The following is a 27,452-nucleotide window of genomic DNA, read 5'->3' as shown; positions in this document are numbered from 1 at the left end:
CACGTGTATATCGGTGTGTGTGTGCGCTGGTGCGTGTTGCTGTGTGTTTGCGCGTGAGGCAGAGCGAACATGGGTGTGGAAAAAATGTATATGCATACGGGCGATTATATTTTCAAGAGGGTTAGACTATATGCGTGTGCATTTCGGCATTTCCACACAACCACATGCAGTGTTTTCTCTCTGCTCCCGTTCGCTGAATAAATGTGGCATGGGGTCTTGGGCTGGCACAAGCGTGTGTGCATGCTTTTTTATCCGTTAAAGTTGTGAAATGAAATAGGATTTCACAGAACAGCACAGCGGCTGTGGGATTTGGGCTCCCTTCGGCTAAGTAGAGTGGGATAGGTTGATCCAATCAACTGCAGAACTGCAAGGAGAGCCTATTTCACAGCTCCGGGCCCTGCCAGAACCCTGCCTGCCCGCCTGCCTGCTTGACTTAGAATACAAATGAAGCTCCCTGAATGCACACCTACACACATATGCATGCATACACCCTTGTACTTACAGACAATCTGACTGGGGATTTACAGTGCAAGTGTTGTGGAGCTTCTGTGGAGAAATGAAACCAGTTGGGGTTAAAAGACTGTTTCACACGGAACGGGTACATTTTAGGGTTACGTCTCACAAAGAGGAGGGAAGAAAAATCACTATTTCGTTTTGCCACAATCTAAATTAAACACTGGTTTAAACAAATTAACAGAGTGTTGTGAGATTGCTTTAAACATTGCAATGCTTCTTAAATATACTATATGTTATTAAAGAGCAACAAAATCCAATTATAATATTTTATTTAATAAATATTAAAATGATATAAAATATATGCTGGCCTAAAATCTGTGCTGTATTTGTTCCACATTTCGCAACATGACTTTTCAGCTACATGGAAACAATTTTAACTTAACAACTATCTCTCTGTTTTTCAGGCTACTGACACCTACCTGGTGAACGACGATCCCACTAGAGGCCCAGGGATGCCTGAATGTTTCCTCGTGTCTGATACATATAGGGTATACACATCCCCAAAATACATACACACTGCAAGCTCTCTGTATCTGTCCTTTTAATTGCACTGATGTCCCAAGATATATTTCCTGGACACAGGAAAAACAAAAAAGGAACCCTGTCTCTGCAATCTGTTTTTCTTTTAGAGGGGGAAGGATTTTTAAAGTACAAAAGCCTCATTAGTGCATTCATTTGACATGGTCTGACCACAGCATAGGAAACACTATGCTACCTTCACTCTTGCGATGACGAATGTTTGTTTCTGGGGTTCCAGTAATGTGTTCAGAAAATACATCCACATTTTGTGTTGACATTGTGCTATTAGCTCGCTCATATGTCCATTTCCTCCACACACACACACACACAAAAAAATTCCCACATGTCTTCATGAATGTCCTCAGTTCATCTGTCAGTTGCGCTGACAAGTGGCAAAAGTGCCCTGCAAAAACACTATGTTTCCTAAAAATGTCAACTTTTCCGTGACATGTATTTTTATAAGGGATTATTTAGGCTTGGCAGAAAATTGGTTTTGTTGCAGATTCATGTGGAGGACACGCTTCACGTGCAGGGCAAAAGTTAGAAGCCAGTTAAAGCAAAGAAAAAAATGCTTGACGTTATAAAACTGAAATTTTTCTGGAGGACACTGCCTGTGTTACATGTTATACATATGGTCATTTTAACAAATATTTCCCCAAAAAATCAGCTTTCAGAATGAGTGTGGCGATAACTTCTAGACTGCCTGGAAAATTGCTCTTTTGGCCTACACGCTTCAATATGACTTGTTCCATTTTCCACTTTTAAAACAAAACTAATTATGACATAATCCCAGCAAAATAAATCTATACGTCTTTATTAGCACTGAACACAAATATGGCAAAAACACACTAATCCAAAACAGTCAGAGTATAACATGTAGTAAACACATTTTTTAAAAAAGCAGCAGGCCTAACACAGTGCTCTGCATACACACTCACATTACAAACAGATCCATAGTCTCTGGGATCCACACTGTATATGATATGCTTGTTAGCCATAGCGGCCGGTCAGCCATGTCTTTCTGACTGCATATGCCTGTATGCATTTGACTGGCGTGCCGCTTCGCGGGCAGACATAAACAGCTTACTCAAACAATATTTACACTGTATGCCGTAGTAAACGGTACAGTTACACAATATTCCGTTCACATATTTCCTGCCTTTTGAAAGGCAGCCTCAACCACCTGTCTCACACATTTAGCATGCTAATGGCAGTATCAGTATGCTACATCACATTCAATATTTAATGGCCTAGCCACAGGCATTGGTAAACAACAAGGATATGAGTAGTGCTGTGTGTCAATGGGAGACCACAACATGCTAACTTTAGGCACGCCATATGGTTTTCTCATGTGCTTTTTAATGGCAAGCGTAGTCTCAGAAACCACTAGATCCCTGTGCGCTCGAGGGGCTTTCAAAGGTGATGTTGAGACAGGACTGTTTGATTATGGCCAGAGAGTTTGGAAAGAAAGCCCAAGCGTCAGTGTTTTGTAACTCCTGCGGTCGGTTGCTATAGTTTGTTTGTTGCAGCCCAGTCCCTGTGTTGAATACTGAGACGGACACCTAATGTCAGACTGAAGCCAGAAACAAAGACAACCAGTAAAATCAGGCAGCAGAAAGGGACAGTGTGTGTGTGTGATGAGGACAGCAGAAAAAAAAAGAAAAAGAAAGAAACTAAAGAAAGGGAGAATAGCTGAAGATTATGAGACAGAAAAGGAGAAAGTGACACTAAAAAGAGCCACTGAGAAAGAGAAAAAAGGGGGTAGACAGAAAGAAAAAGAGGGAAAGCGAGAGAGCGCACAAAAGCTTTGGGGTTTGGACCTGTGCCGTGGTGGGGTGTGGTTTGGAAAGAGGAGAGACTTTGGGAAAAGAACACTACACCTCAATATGTTTTACTTTCTTTCACTTCAATTTAGATTTTTCCCTCTTTTTTTCTGGGTGAAATTCTTTTTCTGGTTGTTTGTGCCAGCATATCTTTGACCAACAGACATTTGTGTTCATGAATGCACTGAAACTGTGAGTGTGTCTGTGTCTACTGTACACTATATGCATGTGCGTTTGTGGTGTAGGTTTCTATGTATGCTACATAGGCTGAGGTCTCGTAAAGTTGCACAGCTTCATTCCCCCCCGCCCCGAAAAACTTGGCATCCAAGCACAAGGGTGACTTCAACCCCCAAAACCGCACCCTTGCGCACACATGTGGGTGGGAGCAAAAACTTTTGCACAACTGGAACACATACACACACGGAGACTTGCACATATAGAATTGTATTCACACACAGGCACACGCATGCTTCCAAATACTAATGCTCGCTCTCTCTTTCTCTCTCTCACACACACACACTCTTACACACACATGCACAAGGGAGAGGCTTATGTATAATTGCAGGCACTCTGCCTGCATATATGAGTTTGATTAGGCTGAGGAGCAGGGAGCGGGTGAGGATAAAGCCAAGCCTGATTAGAACCAGAGTGTATCGCTTCCATACAATAGAGGCACAATGAGACCGGTTTAGAGCACTTTGCACAAGTTCAGGTATCTTTTGTCCCCATAAACATATATCGTATACCAGAATATGACTTGGATTCAGTTAAAAACAAAAGCAGAAACAGCAAAGCAAAATGTATCATGGCTGAAAAAAATGACTCTCTTAGACAGCAGAATTTACAACTTGCTGTAATAATTTTGGACTTGTTTAGGTTCATGAATGCGCCTGCCATTGTAAATATTTAAGTCTGGTTATAACTTTCAGATGATGAGCTCTTTACTTAAAACGAGCGGCACGCAGCATCTCGAGCTAAAGCGGAGCTGCAGAGTCGGGGCTCATGTTGAGCTCTGACACCTTATAAAATGCATTAAATAAAAATAAGCGGTCCAGATTTAATGAGATGTTTCAGCAGTATCAAAAGCCGACCCTACTGCGCACGTTTACTTTACAGTAACACATAGTCAAGTTAACAATCGGGCCCCCTTCAACAAACTTGTAAGACATTTAAATAGCTTGTACGCAGAAAGCTTTGTGCCACCATCCAGATGACTGGCTGACAAAGGACCACAGCATAATCTGAGCTGTAAATTTAAAACTTTCTTCTTTTTTTTGGTCTTTCTATTTTGGTTACACTTGGGTTTGCTTCTGCATTCTTCATAAGAGCAAAGGATATGAAAGCAGAAAAGGGATCTTTTTGAGGAAATCTGCCACCTCAATCACTTGTGTTTGCTCTGGCAAACACAAGTGATTGGCAAAGATTTTTAAGACAGTTTTGTCAAAGTAAATATCCCTGCACCAAAAAAAGATTTGTTTTTTTACATAACCAAAAGACTGCAAACATAGACGATAGATAGATAGATAGATAGATAGATAGATAGATAGATAAAAAGCATTATTTATCATAACTAAAAGCTTAGATTTCTGCTTCCGAAGTGTTTAAATCATGTAGTAAAATATAAGCGAAATCCCATGCCACATTTTAAAAAGTATTACTATCTTTAAAATACGACGAGCTGACTGCTCTGCCCGCACAGTACCAGAGGCGCACATTGAGCCCCTGTAGTTCTGCAGGAATACTGTAGCTCAAGCGACTTTTCTTTGGGGGATTTAGCGAAGCGTTGAATCTTAAAAAAAAAGAGAAGAGAAAAGAAACGTTTAAATAACGATCGTTTCAAACATAATGTTAGGTTTGTGACGATCTGATAGAAAAGCGGGGAGGGAGAGAGAGAGTGAGAGAGCGGGAGCGTTAGAGAGAAAGAGGGAGGGAGGGAGGCAGGGAGAGAGAGCAGCAAAAACTTTCCTCTAAAGTTAGTGCGGAGCTTTCACTGCAAGTGAGGCGGGGTTACAGCCTGGACTGAGCCACAGCGGCTTTGCAATGCGGCACCGCAGCGAACCTCCATCCAACTTTGTTATCAGCAACTCCAAATTTCATCTGTAGACTCCAACATGTACTCCCCTTACTGCTTGACACAGGTATGGAAGAAAATCGCCGTTTTAAGGCTCCGGCGCTTTGCTTTTTTTTCCTTCCCCCCCGGTGTAGCGCGCCTCCGGTTTGTTTTTACTGTACGTGGTTTACAGTGTTGTGTCGCCTGTCGCGCTGCTACTTGTCATTTGCTGCGTACGAAGGAGCTTTTCCCAACTCTGCTCTCTTTTCCCCGATAGTGTTTAACCTCCCTCGCTCTCTCACTCTCTCTCTCTCTCTCTCCCTCTCTCGCGCGCTCTCTCTCCCCCTTTCTTTTTTAATGGCACTCCTCCAACGGGCTTTCTTGTGCGTCTCATTGCGCATGGTTTGGAGAGAAAATGGCGCTTCTCCCAAATCTATTTTATATAAAACGGAGGTTGGAGAAAGGGGAAGAGGGGCTGGGTGTCCTGACAGCTTGCGACTAATTCCAGACAAACGGAGGCAATAACTGGTTTTATCCATAAAGCTCATGAACGAGTTTTAATGAAGCTTCTTGAGTAGTAAAATCTTCTTTTTTTTAAGGTTTCTGACTTACGGCTGTAGGGTGGTCTGCCAGTTTTCAGCCGCGGGGGCCTTTAAGGGTCACGTCGTAGATGCAATCTTAACTGGATTTATCATATTCTGCAACAGCAGAAACAAAACAAAGTGCTTTATTTTATTCATTTATTTTTAATTGTTTTGTTTTTTTTAGCCAAAGAAGAAATTGTGGGCAAGTGTGCATGTGTGTGTTCTCGGTGGTGTCAGATTGATTAATGACAAAACAGAGGTGCCCTTTAAATAAGCAACAGAACCACTCCGTGATATTTACATAATCATTATATGAAAGTCAGTATAGGTGGAAGCTTTTTAGGGATTCTCCCGGTTAAAAAAAAGCGGGAGAATGTAATGTGCGTAATTTTAAAGGCCGTGGATCAGGTACAGGTTCTACACAGAGAAGTTAAGTTAAAAAAGTTTTGATCTATTTGCTTTAAAACATTTTCTTTAAACTGCAGCTTTTAACTGAGATCTGTGAATATTTAGCTCAAAGGTTTTCACCTAAATTCTAAATTACAGACTTAGTTTTGACCTTTCAAGGCTCATTTCCTCTACGCATTTCTGCCACTGCACTAAAACTCTGCATTATCTTGTTTCAGCTCATACCCTATAATGTTCCTTTGATATATATCTGTAAAATGTGCACTAGAAATAAACTCGAGATTAAAGGAAAACACAGGACTAGGACAGCCTTTGTTGATTTTTTGACAGAAGTGACGTAGAGCTTAAGCTTTATTTTTCTTTTTGTTTCGTTTTTCATAACAGTGAATACATTGTCTTTATGAGCTCGGCGTGTGTTGTTTCAGTGCGTAAGGAGCCTTTATCTGTAAATCAAAACAGATCATATCACAGGGCTCAGAAGCTCAAAGGTCACGCTGTAAATGACCTTTTTCATTTTCTTTACAGCGCCGCACTTTTTGTGCCCGACAGAGCACATACATTTAAAGTTATGTTTATTAAAGTTATATTAGAACAGTCACTGCAGAGTTAACAGATGAGAACCACGGGAGCGCCGAGCCTGCTGCTCCAGGCCGCCGCAGGTCCGTTTTTCCCTTCTGCCGCTCGGCTTATCTCATTCACACACCGGGATAAAAGCACTTTTTTATTTGCACGCACGTCACCAGCAAGCTTTTATTTAAAGGTGGGGTTAATAATTACCGTTTAATATCAGTCGGCCCATTTGTCAGTAAGAAACGATTTTTTTCTTCTTTTTTTTTTAAACACAAGCTTCAGTTACCTGTAAGTTACAGCCTGCAGTGCAATAAATGTCAATTATAAGGCTTATGATGTATAATTTTTGCGCATTAATTTGACTTTTAAAACAAAATAAAATCACAGTTTGGCTTCCAGCTTGCGTGTTACATTTCAATGATACAGGAAGGTCACGGCCTGCAGCCCTGCGTTTCTTTTAGTCCTACAAAATGCTTTTCTGTAATATTCATACGTTTTGCAAAAAATGTATTCCAAACCATAGTGTAGCTGCACAGCCTTTTGCAATGGAGCAGAGAATTGTAATCATTCCTTTCCTTAAACAGAACAGTCTGGTTTCGAGAGCTCCGAGGAAAACATGCAGGATTCCTTCTCACAGTTACTTCAGGCCTTCAGACCAGACCTGTTTTGCTTTTTCTTTGACTGAAACTAAAGTATAATGTGTATGCATGTATGTATGGCTCCTCTCCGTTAGTTTGTTGTACGTCAACAAAACGGAATCACAGGCATCCCTAGAAAAGCGTCGGCCTTTTTCCCTTTCTTCCCGCTTTCTCTTGACTGTTCTGCCGTCTGCAGGTTTTATAGAGTCAGAATGACATTTACTAATCAATAGCCCATTTGATTTGCTCCGTAAAATAAGTCCAGCAGCCCTACTGCATATTTAGTACAGATAATTTTCCGAGCCTGGCGGTATGAGGCGAGGTCCGCATCGAGTTTCCTCTTTCTTTCCATTAATTAAAATTAATTGGCAGCAGATCCTCTCACACGAGCGCCGCATGGACTCGTGCTGCCCATATGCGTGATACATATTGATCTGCTTAGGCTGCTGTTACTGCGTCTACGGGTCTAGTGACAGATATCAAGCAAAGCTGGTTTGTTTGCATTCTCTCGTATCTCCTTGAGAGCTCGTGTTTGTATGTCGAGTATATTAAGATAACACCAGTCAAAGATTAACCCCAAAGACGCCCGTGCATCCTGCTTCTTTCACACCTGTAATTGAAACATGACTTAAACATTTGCATTAATTTCTGCTCTGCTCTTTTTAATTATCTTTTTGATGCTTCATTAAAACGGAATACACGTCGTTTATGTGAGTGTGTGTGTGTGTGTGTGTGTGTGTGTGTGTGTGCGGGTCCACATGAGTGCACACACGGATGCTGACGTGCGTAATGTAGTTTGCTTGTAGCCTAACCATCCATCCATCCATCCTTCCACATTCGTCCAGTGACTCCATTAAGAGTTTATTCTTGATGACTGTCGTGTAAATAATTCACAAATTACAGAAAACATGTAAAAGTGGTGTAAACAACCTACAATGCATTATTAATGCTGATAAAAGCTTTTTTGGAATAGCCTGGTAGGTGACGGACCGACGAGCCAAAGTGGCGGTGCAAAACACTGCCAAACATTAGCAGGAGTTGGTTTTTTGTTTTTTGCGTACGCGTGGCATTGTTTCACGTCCCTGTGACGGAAATGCATTTGCATGAAGTTTTAATGCGGCTTGAAGGTCGAGGGGGGCGGGGGCGTCGTTAATTAAAACTTCTATGTGCTGCGTTTTTGAATTCGGTTATTTCAGACTGCCGTTAAGTCCCGTTTATCCAAAATGAGATGGGTTGCTAGCGCCAACTTCTGAAGCTTTTGCCGCAAAATAAGAAATGTTTAACAATGTGCCGGGAGATTGTTTAACTGTTCCCCTCGCGGTTCACGCGCAGAACATTTTTATTTGTTCACTTGATTCTCGCTCATACGCCATTCATGTCCAATTATACGCACTTCTTAAGGGTTTTAGATTTTTTTGGACTTCAAATGAGTCCTTGAAATTCACTCGGCCATGTGCGATTGGCTGAGCCATTAGAAGCATGAAGGGAAATGTGCACAGACTACAGTAGCCCAATAGCACAAGAGGAGGGGGGAAAAGTGAAGATATTGCAGACAGTATCTTTGGTGATAGAGATAAAAGCATTTTTATCGCAACCAAACAGCCAAGTGAATCACTGTATATGGAGCAGCGCACAATATGTGTGGCAATCTGTGTGAAATTCACACAGCCAGTTTCTATACAGTTAGACTGTCCAAATCAAACATTCATTCTTAAGCCGAATTTTGAGATGGTTCTTTTTCCGGTTTCCACCTAGTAGTCGCCATTGTCACAAAGGGTCAAATGTTCAAGGCCCATGTCGTCACAGCTAACTACCTGCTAGTGTGTGCTTTTTGTGTGCGTACAGTACTTGTTTTTCCGTCCCGTTTTGGGCCACGGCTCTCCTGCGTCAGCGTAGGTTCTGGTTTCACTGGGACCGGTCAGTGACTGCTGGTGTAAGCCGAGGTGGGTCTGCATGATCTGGTAACATACCAATCCTTACCGGCATCACTTTGCACCGCACACATGCACACACATGCCCTATAATCCTGCACACACATAGCTAGTTTGCAGGCACACCACAGCTCTGTCGTGGTGGACGGTAAGCAGGGTGAAAATGGCCCGCCAACTGCAGGCCAAGGGCAAGCAGGCAGGCCGGCAGTGAGTTGTAGGCAGAACCCAGGGGTACACTGTGTTCTTTTTACTTATTCATCCTTTGCTAGAGGCAGACAAGGCCCAACTTACACTTCTTGGCCCCGAGTGAGAGCTGGTAGGCAGGCAGGAAGGAAAGCGTGCTTGGGAGTAAGAAATGGCACATGTTGATGTCAGTTTAGCGGTGTCTAAATACATTTGGATCACGGGCTACCAATAAATGTGCCTGATATGTGTAAGGGATTGATTTGTGCCTAAATTAACTTAAATTGTTATACTCAAAATTTTGAAATTGCATTAGTTTTTGTTTGTAACGTCACCAAAAAAGAAAAAAATATGCAATTGAAGGACCCATAAAGCCCCAGACCTAAAGCCCAAGGTAGCTCTTGGACAGTCCTCCTATGGCAGTGTGTGTTTGTTTGAATGTGGGTGAATCTGTCTTGGAGGTGATTTAAATCCAACACAGTGGCGCTCTGCTTATCCCTTATCTGTGCAGTCTTCCCAACTGCCCATAGAAAATGGATTTATCATGCTTAACCGAGGCACTTGGCACAATCCGGTAATAGGTGGCTGTCCTCTGGATGGATGAGCATGTGTTTGTGTGGCCGATATGCGCGTGTTTATGTGTGTCCGTGTGCACATGTTACCTCCTCCCTGTCCTCTGCCTTCTAGTGTGGATTAGGTTTAGGTTGATCTGTGGCCAGTGGTAGCAGGCAGCCCCTATAGCGGTCTTATGTTGGTCTGAGATAGTTTTGTTTACCGAGCCATACTGCACACACATGTATGCATGAAGATACGCACACTCATCCGAAAAGAGAATGAACACTCACGTAATGTTATAGACTGATAGACAGACGCGTTCAGGAGCAGCAGCAGCAGAGTCGAAATCCCCTCACTGTGCTGATACTGGGAACGCTGCTCCGACTTTAGCCTTTGCCAGTTTTCGTCACGGGGGTGGAAAATGCTCCAAAATCAAATTTTCACAATTGTCCCTCAGAGCTTTTGTTGTTGCTTTGCTCACTATGCGATATAATTTTAATCTTGGCTGGGGTACGAATTAAGTGTGTAAAGTGCTTGTGTGATTGACTGATAATTGCATATCCTCCCTGTGCAAGACTGTTATTTTTTTCTCAGGTTTCAGAATCAGAGGTGCAACAACTAGCAGTTTACAGTCATTTAACGTGAAAAGACTTTAGTTTGCCAGCAAAAGAGATGAAATCATCAGACGATGGAAATGTGAGAAACCACTAAGGAATCAAGAGATGAGAAGATGCAAGAGCCAAAGAAGTGCGCTGCTCTTGCAGCTGCTTGGGACAGACTCCCCTTCACCTTCATCCCCGCTTCTCCTTCTCCTCCACACCCCTCCACCTTCTCAATTAGCTCCCTTTTAAAGAGAAGTAACGGTTAGTGAGTGATCGGCATTGTTCAAGGATGAGCTTCAGTTGTTGTTGTTGTTTGTCTCACCCTCTCCCTATATCTTGCTCCATCCCCCTCCTGTGTGACCCGTTGGTGTGTTTTTCGTTCTTTTTGATTTTCTCAGAGGCTTTTTTTTTCTTCCTTTTTTTTGTGGGGGTAACCCCACTGAATGGGACAATGCAGCCTAGCGTGAAATTAAAGCTCTTAGTTAGTTTGGAGTTGCTCAAAAGAGGATTTTACACATGCATGCATTCATCACCCTCCCATACGCTATAGATATAGCTAATTAGAGGAAGTATACCCTATTTCGAGCATCAAGAGCCCAATTAAAAGAGTAGGGGAAACCTCAGTGAGCGAGATCTAGGCCAAATCAGCTCAGTGAAAGCAATTCTGTTTCCTTGCGTGTGAACAGTATGGCTCCCTCCTTAATCCAGGCGGGAAAATATGGACGAGGCCGATATGAGAAGAGTGCAAGTTTCATTAACATATGCATGTCACGTACTCAGTAAGTAAATCAAGAAAACATTCTGATTGATCATCCTGACAGGCGAGCGTCAGATTCAAAACAGATTGGGCTGCTCTTGCTGACTCTTCCAAGTCTCATTTTGGAAGTAGTCTGCACCAAAATGTCTGTCATGTGTGCACATTTTTGTTGTTCACGTCAAAGGCATTTATTTGTGCTTTTTTCCCCCTAATCAGTTAAAACAGCCTTGTGATTGTTTTGCCTCGTCGAAAAAAGTTGGCGTTCTCCTTAAACAAACAGATCATAAAAGTGTAGGCATTTCGGATTAAATGCAAGCAAAGCAATCGCAGGCTACTGTTCGACACTTAAGCCTTTGACAATATGTTTACTGTATTTTTAATTTGTTATTGATGGCAATATATAGGGCAGGCTGTATAGCCACGACAGCCCACTGTGTTGAATGACTGGCTAAGGTCATTTATTTTTGACTGGGCTCTGTGTACATTTGTGTGAGTTAGAAGAGGCAGAGCGATGCAGGGCTGCAGCAGCCACGGGAACGCTAGCCGAAAAATCAACCGGGCCAAACGAACATGTCTGACATTTGTTACGGATGCGCTTGCAAACTCCCAATCACCGTGATTCCCTTTGACAATTGTAATTCCCTGTATTATTAAGTAACGCGCACACACATTTCTGTTCAGCCATGTGTCCGCAGTGTAACTGCTGGTCACAGAGGTCTGTAGTTCCAACTGCAGCCAGGGAATCCAGTTAGTGAGTCAGACTTTGTGGAACAAAGTGTGCTGCTCTCTGATTTTTCTCTCTCACTCTGTCTGTCTGTCTGTCTCTCTCTCTCTCTCTCACTCCTGTTGAGAGCACTGGCAGCTCGCCAGGGGTGGAAAAATCTATAAGCCATTGCGTAATATACCATATCTTTACCTTGGTTGAACCCAGCGCAAGATCCACAGCTGTGTGAGCACACAAACAGAGAAATGAGTGTGCTCATGCCCCTGTATGTGTGTGTGTATGTGTGAGAGGCAGAGAGAAAGAGGCCACAGACAGAGGGAGAGAGACACACAGAGTGGCTTCTTTGTGGCCAGTTTTCACTGTGTACCCTCATATAAACAGTATCACACCACTTTGATCAAATGCTGCTGACAATTTTTTTTTTTCTTAAGTGGACTGAGCATAGTGTTCTAATCACCCTCCGGAGAAACTAAGCTCAGGCCACATAAGATTTATCTGTTTTTGAGGCGGCCGATGTCAAAAATGGAAATCAAATTAGGTCCATGTTTTGCTTGCATGACATATGAACTCCATGGAAACGCCACTGTACTTCCAAAGTCAGAGGGGTGAGCGTATCGCTCTTCACGAGGTACTTGTGCTCTGTGCATAACTTCAGGGAGGAAATTAGAATACCGAATAAATTAAAGTGTATCCGGCCTCTCGTGTTTGGCACTCTTCCTCTCATTCGATTCACAAGATTGGGCTTTGCTGTGTTTGGAGCTGTTTGTGCAAGTGCAGGCCTCGCTCGCAGTGTCCATCTGCACCTGAAGCTTCTTCGGGAGCAGTCGCTGTTTATACTCCTGAGGGAGGGAGTGTAATGTTTTGATTGGATGCCTCTGAACGCCGTGTAGCTGCTGACTTTCAGACTTTTGTACTGAGCGCGTCTTCGTTCATGGGTGTCAGCTCTGTTATAGAGATATTCTTATAAATGGCCAAAAAAACCCACAAAAAACCCCCCAGAAGAAACAAAAAAAAATGTGTGAGTAAAGACAAGTTTGAGCTTCTTTCCAAAGCGTGCGGGTCTCTGTGTGATCATTTAAGTAAAACGAAATGCCAAATATTGTCTAATCAGTCCTCCATCTTAACTAATATGATCCACCCAGGCAGTGATATTAGCCATCTGAAATTCACATGATAGGACTGATTCATTTCTGATTATGCTGATTGCTATTAAATGGTCTGTAATGACTACTGATAATCCCCATATGCAGCTCGGAACTCTGGATTCGCTGGGAGGCTGTTGTTTGTTAATGCACCACTGAAACCTAAAACACATACAGATGTGTGTGTGTGGGACAAAACCACAAACCCAATCGAGATCCCTTGCCATTGTTTCAGTGCATGCTCGTGCTTAATTTTTACCGGGCTCGCTTATGGAAATGTTTGAGCGGACGTGCAGAGTAAACCCCACCACCCCCACCCGCGTATTCAACACATTTTTTTTCCCCTCCCCTTCAGCTACGCAGTGTAAAGGGTCAAACTGTTAGTGTGGTGATGGTGGTTTGGACCCGGAGGGGGGGGGGTGACAGCTCTATGAGGGAGGTAGCTTCATTTGGGTGGAAGAAGGATACTGCATCATTTTTCACCTCATGTATTGCATATGTATGTCTGTGTATACTGTGTAAACGTTTGTGAGACTGACTGCTGATATGTTTGTGTTTATTGACTCAAAGAGACAGGCCGTGGCTGCGTACACAGCGGTGTACGGGTGGCAGGGGTCCAGGACTGGGGGAAACGTGTGTGTTTAAAGTACACACAGGCCTAATTATGCTGATTTAAGCATTCTTGCGGTCCTCCCTCTGGCTTGTGGTGTGTTAACTGGCACTGGGGCGTCCAGCAGAGAGCGAGAGAGGCAGTGAGGGAGTGACGGAAAAGATTGAAAAAAAGAAAAGAAAAAGAAGACAGAAATAGAATAGGGCAACCTTAATCAAAAGACTGATTAAAATTAATAAGGAGGTGGACAAAAAGACAAATAGTGGCAGTTTAAAGTACTCAAACACAGCGAGAGTAACTGACAAAGGTAATCCCAGATGCTAGCGAAACAGAGGAAAAACATACAGCACCATCAAACTTCCCGGCAGGTTTTTTCCCTCCTCACTTTGGGGTTAAGAGCGCGCCCGCTCTTCATATTTATTTTTATATTCAGATGTTATGGATTGCTCCGGGAAAAGGCTGTCCCTTTTCCCAGCAGAGGAATTAATACTGTTTGAATGTTCTCCGTGCAGTCGAAAAAGAAGGAATTTTGCAGTGGAGTTTAAAAAGGTTTATTAGTTAAATCCTGACCGGTGCTAAATAAACAGGCTAGGGATGATTAAAATGAACCCTTGTTTGTTTACTCTCTGCTTTCTGGCCTGTGTGCATGCATGCACCTGTCTCCTGTCTTTTAAGTGGTGCAGTTAAGATTGTAAACTATCCAAAAAAACAGAAAAAGTTTTTTTTTTACCCTTTTTGTTGGGTGAGAATTTTTTTTTTTTAAGGAATTGTAAATACGTGTGCGTTTAGAAGGTGTTTTGCAACTTTACTTCATGAGTTTGTTACCTGAAAAGTATCCAAGCATTAAAAGGTACATAAAGAGCCTGTGCAGGTTCCTCCTATAACACAGCCGAGCGGAGATTGATGATGTTGGCCAGTGTGTGTTCAAGCTGCTTTTCATGCAGGTGATAAAATCCTGCTGGAGACGAAGGCAGGGCCGCTCGGTGTCTCCGGGTTCATTCACTGCACTCTCTGAGACGGGCTCAACCAACACCAAAACTCACATGTGTTTTCATTTGAAAGACGCTCTCACTTTCATTTCTTTATACTTTTTTCTTTTTCTGTCCCCCCCTTTTTTATATAGATGTGTTTGCCTATCTTTGTTTTTCTCTATCATTCCTCATCAACTCCCCCAGCTCTCTTTTTTGCTCTCATTACATCTGTTACCTCAACCATTTCTTGTCTATTTTACCTCATTCTTTCCAGCCCCCTCTCCTTTCTTTCATTCCCTCAGGAGGAGCCATAGTCTTATCTGGGATATGTTGGATTTGGTGAGCTTAAAAGCCACTTTACTAACTCCCTGTCTGCCTCTCCTGAGAACAGCACGAGCTATCTTAAACAGTTTCACCATTCACCAGGCTTTGTCCATTGGAATGCTGCTCAATGGGCAACTTTTTACTCCCTATTGGCTTTTTATGCTAATCCTTTACCTGGCTCTCCATCTTCTGGACCTCCTCCCCTTCTCTGTTTCTCGTTCTGCCTCTTTTGTGTTCCTCCGCTGTCTAAAATACTTGATATACACATATTGGGTTTCTTTGGTGATGTGAAGGAATGCTAATGCATCATAACCATATTATAGTACTTAGAGTAGGCAAACGGTGCCAAGCGCTATCTGGAGAATCAAATCTCTGCACAAGAGCCTTTTCTCTGCTTCAGAGTGAAAAACGGTGTTCACATTTTGATTTTCCTCTCTGGAAATACATAAAGCCGAAAGCCCGTCTAAAATTTGCTGAAACAATGGTGTTGTTGTATTCAATAATGCAATTTCTCCAGGAATGGGAAAGCTAGCCTAAATAAAGATGAGGCCAAATCCTATTTTGCATCTGATCCAGGGCATACTGTGCTTTCTTCTCTGTGTATGCGAATAAATGTTTGGACGTTTTGGATATACTGTTACGACAATCTGGTCGCAGGGACTTTTAAAAGCATTTGAATACCATAACTGAAATTTAGTAAACAAAATATTTATTTGAATGCTTGAAGAGTGTAACCAAATTATAAGTGCAAATCCAGAAGCAATCCTAACAGGATATGATCAGACCCCGGGCAGGCCCTCTCTGGCGTATGGCAGGCAAACTGGAGTGAGGGATTTGCTCGTTTTATTATTAGGGCCGGCTTGTGTTGTTGATGGAGCGGCTCCATCCATGTTGACTCACAGAAAGACAGCGGTGATGGCTACACTGAGCAGGGGTGTCAGGCTTGGCTGATGACTCCAACTCCCCAAACAGCACTGCAAAGGCAAACCCTTCTTTGTGTGCGCGTGTGTGTATGTATTTGAGTTAGTGGTGTGTTTCTGTGTGTGTGTGTGTGTGTGCGCGCGCGCATGTGTGTGTGTCTGTGGAGGCCATACTGCAGTTGTGTGTGTGTGTGTATCTTTCTGCGTGTGTGTCTTTCAGTCCTGACAGCCAAGAAGCTTCAGCAGCATCTGACGTGGCAGCTCTTGCTGCTTTCAGTCCAGCTCTTTCCTTCTGGCTCACTTTTCTGTGATACTATCTTTTCATACAATCACATGTTTATAAATGGAGACTGCCTGTTGTTTCATACCGGACCGGTTTTGCTGAAGGTTTATCAAGTCTCTGCAAAACTGTAAATTTCGCTTAAAATAATATTGCAGGAATACTTTTTTTTTTTTTGTAGTGACAAATATTTTTTTTGTTTTTAGAACAATAAAGCTGAGCAGGATACTCGAATTAAAACACACACACGCACACACACACGGACATATCTGGCAAGATCCAGTTTAAGGGCTGCAAGGGCACATTTGGTTACATGTAAACAGTACTCCACTTACATGTTATACCAACTCTCAACACAATAGGGGGATTTTCTAGCTAAGGGCAATTGCAAAATACCACCTATAAATCAACCAGATGCAAGCTATTATGTAGTTATTTCCATATACTGCAGCGTAAAAGAATATACTGTTCTTTTGTTTTAAATTGTACTTTCGTAATTGCACTTATACTCTATAAATTAGAGTGGAGAAAATGGCATTTTTAGTAATAACTGCAACAATCAAATACATATGCACCGTCGGTATATGTGAAACTCTTAACGTAATTTAAAGTTTGGATCAGTATACAGCTTTTTTTTTCTTCCCTTCCTCATTTTTTCCTCCCAGGCTGTGAGGTGCCTTTTTATCGAGGTGGGTTCCCGCCATTTTATGTCCCCTCTGAGGACATGTACTTATGGCTGTCTGCCTGTGGTGCTGTGGTGCTCCTGAGGTCTGAGCGAGGTGGTAGTTTAGGCTGGGGAAGTCAATAAGCGTGGTCACAGAGGAGATAACTGCACACACACTCTCCCAGAGGCGCCCGTCTGCATGGTGTGTCTGTCTGTCCTCCCCCTGGCTTTTATGGAAGATTCATCTTTAAAAAAGAAAAGCATTGGTTTGAGAGGATTTAACTTTCACAATGATTTGTGTGTGTGTGTGTGTGTGGTTGAGGGCTCTTTGTTTCTCACTTCACATGTGTTTGTCTTCTCAGTTTCCTCTGGCCTGGCATGGTGGCTGCCCCTATAGGCAGTGCCGCGCAAAATGGGCAAAGCGACCTTTAACCCTTAAACTGCTGCCTCAGAGATATGCATAACTTGCTATCAAGAGCACGTCTCCATTTAACCCAAACCCCATCAAGCATTGCAGAGATTAAGACCCAGCTCTCAGGAGGCCATATGGAACAGACACCTTTTAGCCCTAATGGGATCAGAGTCACATAGGAAGCCACTTGGAGCAGCAACTGACTCTTAACCCCTAACACCAACTCAGTGCAGACGAGCAAGAGTGCGCGGGCAAAAACCCAGCTCATATCATGCCACAGGGAGCGGGCACCGTTTAACCCTCACAGTGCCAACCTATCAAGGGCGAAACTCCAACTTATATGATAAGCAGAATTAAATCTGCAAGCTTCAGAGTTCCTGATAGGGAGCTGATGTGGAACTTGGATTGTAACGCCAGGGGGTCAGCGCTCCAAACATTTTTAGTGTTCTAGCTGTACATGTGGTCACCGGGCTGTTGTTTGTTGGGGGGTATTTCCTCCATAAAAGCCTTTTTCATCCAGTTAATTTCAATCTGCAGTGCTTTTATGTCCTTGTAAAACATCGGCTTCCCGAAAACAAAAGCTAAAACTGTGTTTTCACATTTAGAAACACGATTATGAATTATAAAAAATAGTTTTCAGACTATTTGACTCTTAACCAACTAAAATGAACCCACAAAAAGCAGACGGACGGATAGTTGGAGTGCCAGTCTAGTAACAAAATGCTGTAGCAATTTCACTTTATTCTTAGTAAATCGGCATATTAGGAATCAGTGCTGTTTCACCGACATTTTGAAAGTGTATTTTGCTACACTTGTAATCTCTGAAAGCATTGTATTTTAAAAAAAAAGAAGAAGAATAATGCTACTTTTAAAACATGTAATTATGTCAAATCTAATTTCTCTCATGCAGTTTTTCCCCTTTTGTGAAAAGAGAGTGTTAATAGATTGAACAAAGACTCGGGGAAAAATCAAGGAAGCAATCAGTCACACAAAACAGGTAATAAATTCACAGGAAATATACGGACAATCGTGCCAAACAGTTTCTTTCAAACAATCTACTTAGCGATAAATGCTGACAGATGATATAATGGTTATAAAAACTGGAAGAGATCAAGAAAAACAGGGATTTCTGGAAGAGACACTTTCCCTTTAAGGAATATAAACAGGGCATGTGTTATAGCATGAGTAGCTGTATGAGAGTGAGAGAGAGAAAGAGGGTAAAGCTAGTTTCTGCACTTGCCTGTCTGGCACCGGGCGAGGAATGAGTGCACAAGTTTGAATCTGGGTGAGTCAAGCTGCGCGAGGGAGAGGCAGCGAGAAAAAGGAGTTCCACGGTGAAAGGAGGGAGAGAGATGCTCGAAGATGGATAGCAGCTGAAAGAAGGGGGGAGCTCAGGCAAATTGGTCGGAGCGAGAGTGTGAGTGAAGCAGCAAAAAGCAGAGGGAGGGATAGTTGAAGTGCAACAACAAGATGAAGTGCAGGAAAGGGAAAGTGTTAGCGAGAGGGGGATTGCAGAGTAAGAGGTGAAAGGAATAAATGAAGGAATGGAGGAGTAGGTGATGGTGGGGGGCACGGAATGAATGTGTGTGTTGGGCTAGTGGTGAATCATTTGCATAAAGGGTGAGGGCACTCTGCCCAGCTTTGGGGAGAGGTTGGCATCTCGCCTTGCCGACTGGCAGAACGAGGACCAGGGAGGAATAAAAGAATGAGGGGGAGTGAAAGAGTGAGAGAGAAAGTCTCTCAATAGTGCATCTCTTGTGCGAGGAGTAGCAGGCCTTGGCTACTGCTGGAGCAGGGCATGGAGGGGAGGGGATATCTGGTTTCATTATCTGCTCGATTCCTGCTGTATTTGCTAATCATGAGGTTCAAAGCCCTTGCTGCAGCTGTAGGCAGGGCACGGTAGCCAGTCTGTGCCGCTGGCATGTGCCGACTGGAACGCTGTAGGTGTGTGCAGCATGCACTTCAGTTTGGAGTGAGACAGAAAGTGTGAGACAGACGTTATGGCTTCCCTTTACTGAGGCAGAAAGCTGCCACACTCTGTCATCCCCCCTCAATCTCTCTCTGTCTCTGTGTTTCACATGCACGCGCACACACTCTTAAGTGCCACACTGCCTACTTGACCTTATTAAGAATGGCTGCCCTTGTCAAGGGGAATTGCTGTATTCAGTTTTATTGCAATGTCCTGTCGGAAAGCGCCACCTCCGGCAGTATCTGTTCGTTCGCGTGTGCATTTGGTGACGTTACAGAAGCACACATACGGTAGTAATCTATACTGTATGTATTCATTTAGGAATTGCCTGCGAGTAATCCTATACCATGCCGTCTAGCTGCAGCTACATGTCGGAATGGTTTATTAAATACTTGTTTGCAAAATGCAGTGCAGATCCTCCTAATTTAGTTTGAACGCGCTGTAATATCTAAACATTCTTTCTAATTGACGGCACTGTTATCAGGATTAGCATCCAGTTTTGGATCACGAGGGGCAAGAGTCTAACGTTTCACGCAGCCTTCTTTAAAGTGCCCACAAAACGTTTAGTGTCTGCCACATCTAAGGAGAAAAATTCAGATATATTTAACAAGCTGTGTTCTCCGACTCCAAATTTAATTCCGTTCTCCAAACATTTTCAGAACATAAATTGGTAGTATGACTCACTTGTGAGGTTAAAGCTCTGTTTACAATTAACTGTGTAAGGTGAAATTTATGCAAATGGGCCAGAGTCATAGAAAAACCACATAAACCTCAGGAAAATCCTGGCTGAACAAATTTTGGATACTTAAAAAGAAACACAAAGAGCCCTCGATCTTATCTTTGATGTGCTTACATTTGAGGCTGAAACGGTCTGCCCAGACAAACCCGTCATACAAACGAGAAAACATATTTGAGTATAATATTACCCAGGTCTGCAGTTGTGTCAGAAGCCCCGGCTTGCTATCAGTCCTTGTGTCTCTGGAGCTGTTTAAAGCTCGCTTGCTCTGTCTTTCTCTCTCAGCCTCATGCCACAAATGGCTTCCAGACTTTCACACATAGTAATGCTTCAGTGTGTAAACAGGCGTAATTACACACGATGCGCAGACACACTTTTAACATCAATCTGTGCCGATGGGAGGAAGAGAGCAGAAAAAGAGGAAGTTTTTCTTTTTTTTAATTCTTCCAGGGATTAGAAAGGATGAAAAGGTTTTGAGGACGAAAGCGAATGAGTGGCAGGGATGAGACATTAAGGAGGACATTTTAAGAGAAATGCTGTGTCTGAATGTGATGGAACGAAAAAGGAAATAAATTTTGTTGGGTTCCCAAGAAAATCGAATTTCATATGAACTTCTCTGTGTTCATTTTTTAATATCTCCAAGAACTCTGAGGTCATTAACTTTCCACCTTTTAATGGCGAGATGTTACACCCAGTCAGGCGTCCTCTCTGTGCACCCGATTTTCCTGTTTTCCCCATGTTTCTTATATGAAGGAAACATGGAAATTTCTCTCACAGAAACTTTTTTCTCTCTGCTGTTTCCATTTTCTTTTGTGTACAAAGAAAAAAAGGCATTATACACGTATTGCATAAAACGGCTAGAACTCCACATTTTTCCAAGCCTCTGAAAAATATTTGATTCCTATAAAAAGCACAAACAACTGAAGAAACTTTAACCGAAAATGTTTTTTTGAAGACACACACTCACGCATGCATGCACACACACACACACACACACACACACACAAAACGACTCAGCTCTCTCACAGTGCTTCCTTTATATCACCATAGTCTTTTTCAATATGTGATTTTACACAACAGATGTCAAAGTTGAATTACAGTTGTGACATGTCCTGACGTGCTGAAAATTTCATGAGCTTTCTCTCCGTCTTTCTCTCCTTTTCTGTGTGTGTGTGTGTGTGTGTGTGTGTGTGTGTGTAGCCTGATTTTACAGGATCATCTAGATATAAGATAACAGAAAACCTGTGAAAGAAATATAATTTCAACAGACAAATCTGGCGTTCAGCTATATGGCTGCATAATCTTAAAACATTATTTTAAGTTTAGGTTCAGTTTATATTATAGTAAATATATTGTAAAATAAAATAAAAACAACATTTGGAGCAGTGGTACATTTAGGTGTAGCTATAAAATATAATACACATTATTTTTGCCCCTTTTTAACTGATTATTGCTAAAAAAAAATTCACTTTTTAAAATAACTTAATAAAGAAAAAATTCTGTCTCTCTTGAAAAAGCTTTAAAAAGTCTTTGGTATTACTTAGTTTCAAATTATAATAAATTGACAGCATTTAATCTATTTTGGCAATTACAAGTAAGGTTAAAAAAATAACTTGTTATAGAAATCTCAGATTTTAAAACTTGAATTATCTTTAAAATGTAAATTATTTAGGTCATAAAGAAAATGTGAGCAAATGACATTTATTACATGAATTTGGTTTTAAGTTTTTCTTTTAAATTTCTGTATGACTTTGAATCACACAATTTAAAAGAAGAAGATAAATAAAGCACCCTTTTTTTGCTGTTAACCTGAAATATTTAACCTGCAAAACACTGACATCAAATGTCACTGTAAGAATGTAACGCCTGCTTTCTTACTGTTACCGCAGCGTGCAGGATGTGGCATAAAGCAGGCCTAAATGCGCGACGAGAAATTTCCTCCCACGTGTCCTGAGTTTATTTTTGCTCCTTTGATATTTATTTGCACACTTAGACTGATACCGCAAATTCATCTCAGGTAAACACGACAATGTGGGAAACAGGCCAAAGTTATGCTTGTTAAAATTAACTGCATTGTAAACACTGAGGCAGGGAGAAACTATTGCTCCTTTCTAAAATGTATGTAAAGGTATCTGTACTTTTTTATATTTAATTGAAGCTCTTTATAAATATGTAATGAAAAAAGGGGAAGAAAGCCGCATAAACGCTTTAGAGCAGCTGTGATTGATTTTACTCTGATTAACGTGTGCTTTCGCAGAGGTCACACTTTACAGCCTAATGCTAAGCCTATGTTAGCAGCAGGAATTGAACTAGCATACATTTTTATTGGTTTGCCATTAGTTTGCTTCTCTTTGTAGTTGGTAGGCCGCTCAACAGAGACAGCCTCAGAGTTGCGTTAGCTCTTTTTTTGGCGTGAGAAACAGGGACATTTGATTTGAACAGGTTTCGTATTTAGAGCAGTCGACTTCAAGGCCTGCAATTTATTTTTACAGAGCAACATAAAAAGTCTAATTCAGAAACAGACCGACGGAGGCTGGGAACAACGGTCGTGAAGGTTAACGGGCGCTATCAGCCAAAAACCAAACGCTAAACATTTTCTTTGCCTTTCTTCTTCTTTTTCTGAAGACGTTGAAAATGGTAGGCTTCGTTGTTTCGGAGGTGAGAGTATTAATTTTCATAGTGTTTTAGGAAATGTAGGAAGACGAGGTGCAGGCCCTTTTGTGATGAAGGACAGGCCACACAGGGTTTTTTTTCTCATTTAAAGGATTTATGGTTTACTCCAAAAATCAGAATAGACGGTAGTCAAGAATAAGACTCGAATTTAATGCTATTTTAATTCCATTTTTGGCCTCATTTCGTAGCCCCTGCTATTTAAACAGTTAAGATAATCCCCGAGCCAGCCTTACGTGACAAACTGGTTTAATGAGTAAACTCAAACGGAGCGCTCTTGTTAGTTTTCTCCGAATTGTTGAACACGGTGATTTATTTATTTTTTATAGGTTTCTTAACTCTGGTGTTTTGTTGGTGCTTGAAGCCTCAATAAAACCTGAGTTTGGATTTCATTTCTCTGCTGCTCTCTGCGTTTGCACCGTGTCAGGGCTGCAGCGGAGTGGAGTGAGTGGAGATTGGCTCGAACGGCCTGGCCGAACAAAGGTCGTCATTTTCTGAAAGACAGAGCATGGCATGCAGAGATAAGAGGAGCGCTCTCTTACATTATTGCAGTGCAGATACCTACAGAGCGCCGTGGCTCAGGCCTGGAAAAACTGCCACTGTTTCTTCTGCCGTGAAGAATTGTGGGCAAACAGGAGAAATCTTCCCTAATGAGCTGAAGGAGCTGCGGGTTTGAAAATGTCAAAAAAGGACACATTAAACAGCGGGGTGCCACACAGACTGATTTCTTAGCCAAAATAATAAAAGATTTTTTTTTTTCTTTAACTGCAATTTGTGCACAAACCTCAATGGCTGTGCATAATTTTGCATTTGGTCCAGTTTATGATCATAAGGAGGCCCTGTAGCAGATTTAACTAAGTGATTTTAAAAGGGGATTTATTTGTTTCTTTTAGAGGGATTATATGGGGGGGGGGGGGGTTGTAGGGGTATTGTTTTTTTGCATACTATTTGCAGTTTACTTGCTTAATGTTACAGATAAAATTTTACCTCGTAATAGGATACCGTCAGTTTTTCATCCTGTTTTTGCGGTATGAAGATTTAACAGGAGTTATGTTGTTCAAAAAATGTCTCAGGGCTCATCCGCTAAAGAAAACACGTCGCTTCGGACAAAGGACTGGTTTTCATTTCCCTGATATGAATCTTGGTTATCATTTCGCTTGTCAGTAATGGCATGATGATATTGAGGAAGTAACTGCAGTGCTTGGCACATAGCTCTCCTGTTCTTTGTCTGTGGCCCATTCATTAAAAAAGTCTAGATCCCTTCAGTCTTTTCAAATAAGTGGCAAACACACCTCCGTTATTATTCTTCAAAAACAAAAACAAACACATACATCCTATTTAATTCCATCTCCTCATGTTCCATTTGCCCGTTTTTGTTTTTTTTTTTCTTCTCTTGCCTCCACCATCTTCTCTCATTCCCACATTATTCACGTGTTCAGCGTGGCTGTGTGAGGCAGGCGTATGCTAGCACGAACAATCGGCACCCGGCCCGGCTCAGCCTGGTCCAGATGGGGTCTGTACCCCCCTTCCTCCCCCCAACAGTAGCAGCCAGTCAGCCAGCCAGCCAGGCAACCAACTAGCCAGCTAGCTACCCACCTGGGTAGCCAACCAGTCATTCACCCAGCCCGTCATGCGGCCTTTCAGCCAACCTGGCAGCCAGCTTGCCAGCCATTCAGTGGACCAGCCAGTCATCCAGGCTGCAGCTCCTCTGTCAGACGCTGACAGGGGGAGCAGGCCAGGCTAAATCTGATGGTCCTGGGAGCCAACCAGAGGACTCTGGCCTTTGTAGGGCGTTCACACAGACAGCCTGTCCCGTTGCACAGCAGGGGGCTTCAACTCACAATCAAATGAACGGACCCTCAACTTTGCCACATGACAAGTTAGCTTTTTATGGCTGCCCACTGTCAAGATTCCAGTTTTGACAATGTCTCTGTAATTCCTGTGAGCCTCGTGGACTAATTCATGTAATTTGGACTGCGTAAATGGGTAAATGTGTTCCTTTTTTGTAAATTGGGAGAATGACATTTAAATGCACTTCTAGGGAGTGGAGCGGCCCTTACGTATTTCACATCAAACCATCACAGAGATATTATTTTTCTGACAAATGCATCCGATTATGTTGAATCAGCCCTCGGTGGGAGCCTTTGTGTCAGATATTTCTCGCCTGGTGCTCTGGGCACAGCTTGTCCCTCTGAGGTCGTGTGAGTCAGCCAATGAGGATGAGACAACTTGCTGTCCAGAGCAGCTATGCAGGCCCGTGCTCCCTCACTTTCTGCTGCTGTTAAGTCCCAATTATGTGTCATTGTGGGATTCATAATGCAGCACGATGAAAATATGGGCAATTAACTGGCTGCAGAATGAAAATATTATTGTCCTTACTATTATAAAGACCAGCGTATCTAAAGCTGAATGCATTCGACTCAGCTTTGCAATTACAGGAAGCAGTATAGTCTGTTATTGATAGTTTTATAAGGCTTTAACTATATAGGCTACTTGCATAAACCCATCCACCGCAGCATTTTGAGGCATCATTGTCCATCGGATCCAGCTTCTCACCCACAAACGAGATAACTCTCTAATTTGATAACAGAAACTTTTAATGTGTTTCTGTTTCTATGGTGCTGGGGCTATTAAAGTGGAGTAACAGGAAAAGGAAAAAAAGGAGGCGAAGGGGCCAGTTTGGATGTAAGACTGCATTTTGAAACAGGAGAGCATGTTTTTGGATGGTATTTTTTGTTTTGGGGGGTGGAGGGGGGTCTTTTTCTTCCCCCTCCTCTCTTTGTTTGTGTGGTAAATCCAGGAGCAGCTGCTGGTCTCAGGGTCTAGTGGGATTTTGGGTCTGTGTTTTCTCATGCCATCCCATGCCAAGGTGGTGTAACGCGAGCAGAGAGAGAGAGAGAGAGAGAGAGCGGGAGAGGGGTGTTTCAGGAGTGGGGGGTGCAGTTAGAGAGCGAGCTGGTTTGTTGGGATGGCTGTGACCATGTTGGTGACGAAGGTGGTGAGGGAGGGAGAAGTGTGTGGGGGGAGCTTTAGGAGGCGGGTGCTGTCTGGATGCATGTAAAATTAATATCCTCTGGACTTTGCCTTTGCACTAGATTGGAACTTGTCTGTTTGGCTAATGACGTGCCTTCTGCCTGCACCACACACAATCCACCCCCCTCCCGCCCTCTCTCCACTACCAGCCACCAACCATCCACACCCCCACCTCTTTGCTTCTCCCTCTGCCATCTCTCTCTTCCCTCCTTTTCAGTGCTTTGAGCGTGCGTATTGGCTGGGCTGTTTGCGACTCGATGCCAAATAGGTGGGCCCTCTGCGTGTTGGCACAGACTCAGTCAATGGTTAGAGACGGAAAGTGGAGAGGAAGAGAGAAAGAGAGAGACAGAGTTGGAGAGAAAGAGGGGGAAAAAAGAAGCTGCACTCGGGTTTGCCAGCGGTCGTGCACAGTCTTCCAACATTGATTCGGTCCTCTTGTTTTTGTTTTTTTTTTCCTTCTTCTCCTCTGTCCGCACCCCCCTTGTCCAGCTCTCTCTCTCCCTCTGCGTGAGTCTTATGCAGATCAGAATTGAACCAATAGCACGCGCTGCTTTGCCAGCCATTTTTTTTAATTTTTGTTTTTCATCAAGATATTTTCTCTGCATGTTTTTGCAAACAAAGAAAGAAGCTTGTTTTAATTTTTGACAATTTTATCATTTTGCTGCACTATCTGTTTTATTTTATTTGTGCACACCCAGCTCCTTTTTTTTTTCATCCTTTTAGACACAGAGATTGCTAAACTTTCTACACTCCTTCTGCTCTGCTCTTGCACAGCACCTCTCCTGCAGCTCTTGCTACAGTACCTCCTGTGTTCTTGTGCTGGTATTACACTGCGCCCCCTGGCCTGTCTCCTCTTTCTCAGCTTTTTTGCCCCCTGCTGCTTTTATTGGACAGTTTATCAGCTTCTTTTTTTGCTTCTTTTTTTTTCCCTCACTCTTTTGTTTTCTCATATACGCAGCATTACTTCAGCGCTTTTTTTGACTCTACAATCCAGTTATTGTACTGGCTCTGCATTTTAAGTTTCTTTGCAATCGACGGGGTGAATTTATGATGAGAGAGCAAAATGGTAACTACCATGTAATTCTTGTTTTATTCGCAAATATTTTTTGATTGTCACAGTTAAGCACTTTTGAGTGCAGACGCAGTTGTATCATTTATGGACAAATATTTTATGCTTTGGCTTTCCAGCGAGACGGCTTTAATTTTATTAATCAGAATTTGGCATGTGCGTTCTTCTTGATTATGTTAGTGTTTTAAGCAATGTATAATACGCGTGGTCAGTTTGAATTATGTTTTAGAAATGTTGTGTTTTTACTTGACTTTTTTATACTTACTATAGTGATTTTGAGAATAATACTGTTTATGTTTAGTAATGGATTAGGATGGCACTATTTTTTATTTATAACTAGCACATTTGTTTATATTTAACCAGACAAACAACATTTACACAAATATCTCATGGAGAAAAGTCTCATATTTTCTCTGTCTCATCTCTTACCTCAGTCATTCAGTGATGTGTTGTTCAGTGGTTTGTGAAGTGTGTCCTTCGGTGCGATGTGTCTGTATTAGAGAGCGCAAGGCATCTTTCCCTCTCTCTCTCTCTCTCTCTCTCTCCCTCTCTCTCTCTCTGTCTCTCTCTCTCATTCTCTCTCTCTCTCTCTCTGCGCCTCTCATTCTCTCCCTCCACTCACACGGAGCAGGCGCCGCTCCTCCATGCTGCGCGCCGGTGCTAACTGCCTCTCCTCTCTCTTCCCCTCCTCACCCCCTCTCCCTCTCTCCCCATCCTTCTCTCCCCCATTCTCCCCTCTCTTTCCAATGCCTCCTCCTGCTTTCCCCCCTCCTCCCTCTCCTCATCCACCCT

At 42.6% G+C, this 27,452-nt stretch overlaps 1 protein-coding gene and 1 long non-coding RNA gene across 14 annotated transcripts in view; one reads left to right on the top strand and one right to left on the bottom strand.

Annotated features, from left to right (window-relative positions):
• The window catches only part of nfixa (nuclear factor I/Xa), a 118,787-nt gene that overhangs the window by 15,927 nt on the left and 75,408 nt on the right, over positions 1 to 27,452 (top strand). For 10 of the 13 annotated variants that reach the window (XM_013272973.2, XM_005469919.4, XM_005469920.4 and 7 more), the window contains exon 2: positions 921 to 1,004. In XM_013272973.2, the coding sequence (XP_013128427.1) occupies positions 969 to 1,004 (36 nt within the window). In that variant the 5' untranslated portion in view covers positions 921 to 968. Of the gene's footprint in view, positions 1 to 920; positions 1,005 to 4,822; positions 4,997 to 22,212; positions 22,547 to 25,890; positions 26,658 to 27,452 lie in introns of those variants that run through there. The other 3 variants (XM_013272967.3, XM_013272968.3, XM_013272969.3) reach the window with 3 other exon arrangements.
• Positions 16,378 to 27,430, bottom strand: LOC112847075 (uncharacterized). Its single transcript, XR_003220402.1, has 2 exons — positions 27,090 to 27,430; positions 16,378 to 17,016 (listed from the first exon to the last, which is right to left on the bottom strand). It is a non-coding gene; the product is annotated as an uncharacterized LOC112847075 (long non-coding RNA).

This window comes from Oreochromis niloticus, linkage group LG6, assembly GCF_001858045.2.
Source record: "Oreochromis niloticus isolate F11D_XX linkage group LG6, O_niloticus_UMD_NMBU, whole genome shotgun sequence".
In the NCBI taxonomy this organism is placed as follows: domain Eukaryota; kingdom Metazoa; phylum Chordata; class Actinopteri; order Cichliformes; family Cichlidae; genus Oreochromis; species Oreochromis niloticus.
Note: the sequence above shows the minus strand (reverse complement) of the source record. Positions and strands in the feature narration are given on the sequence as shown.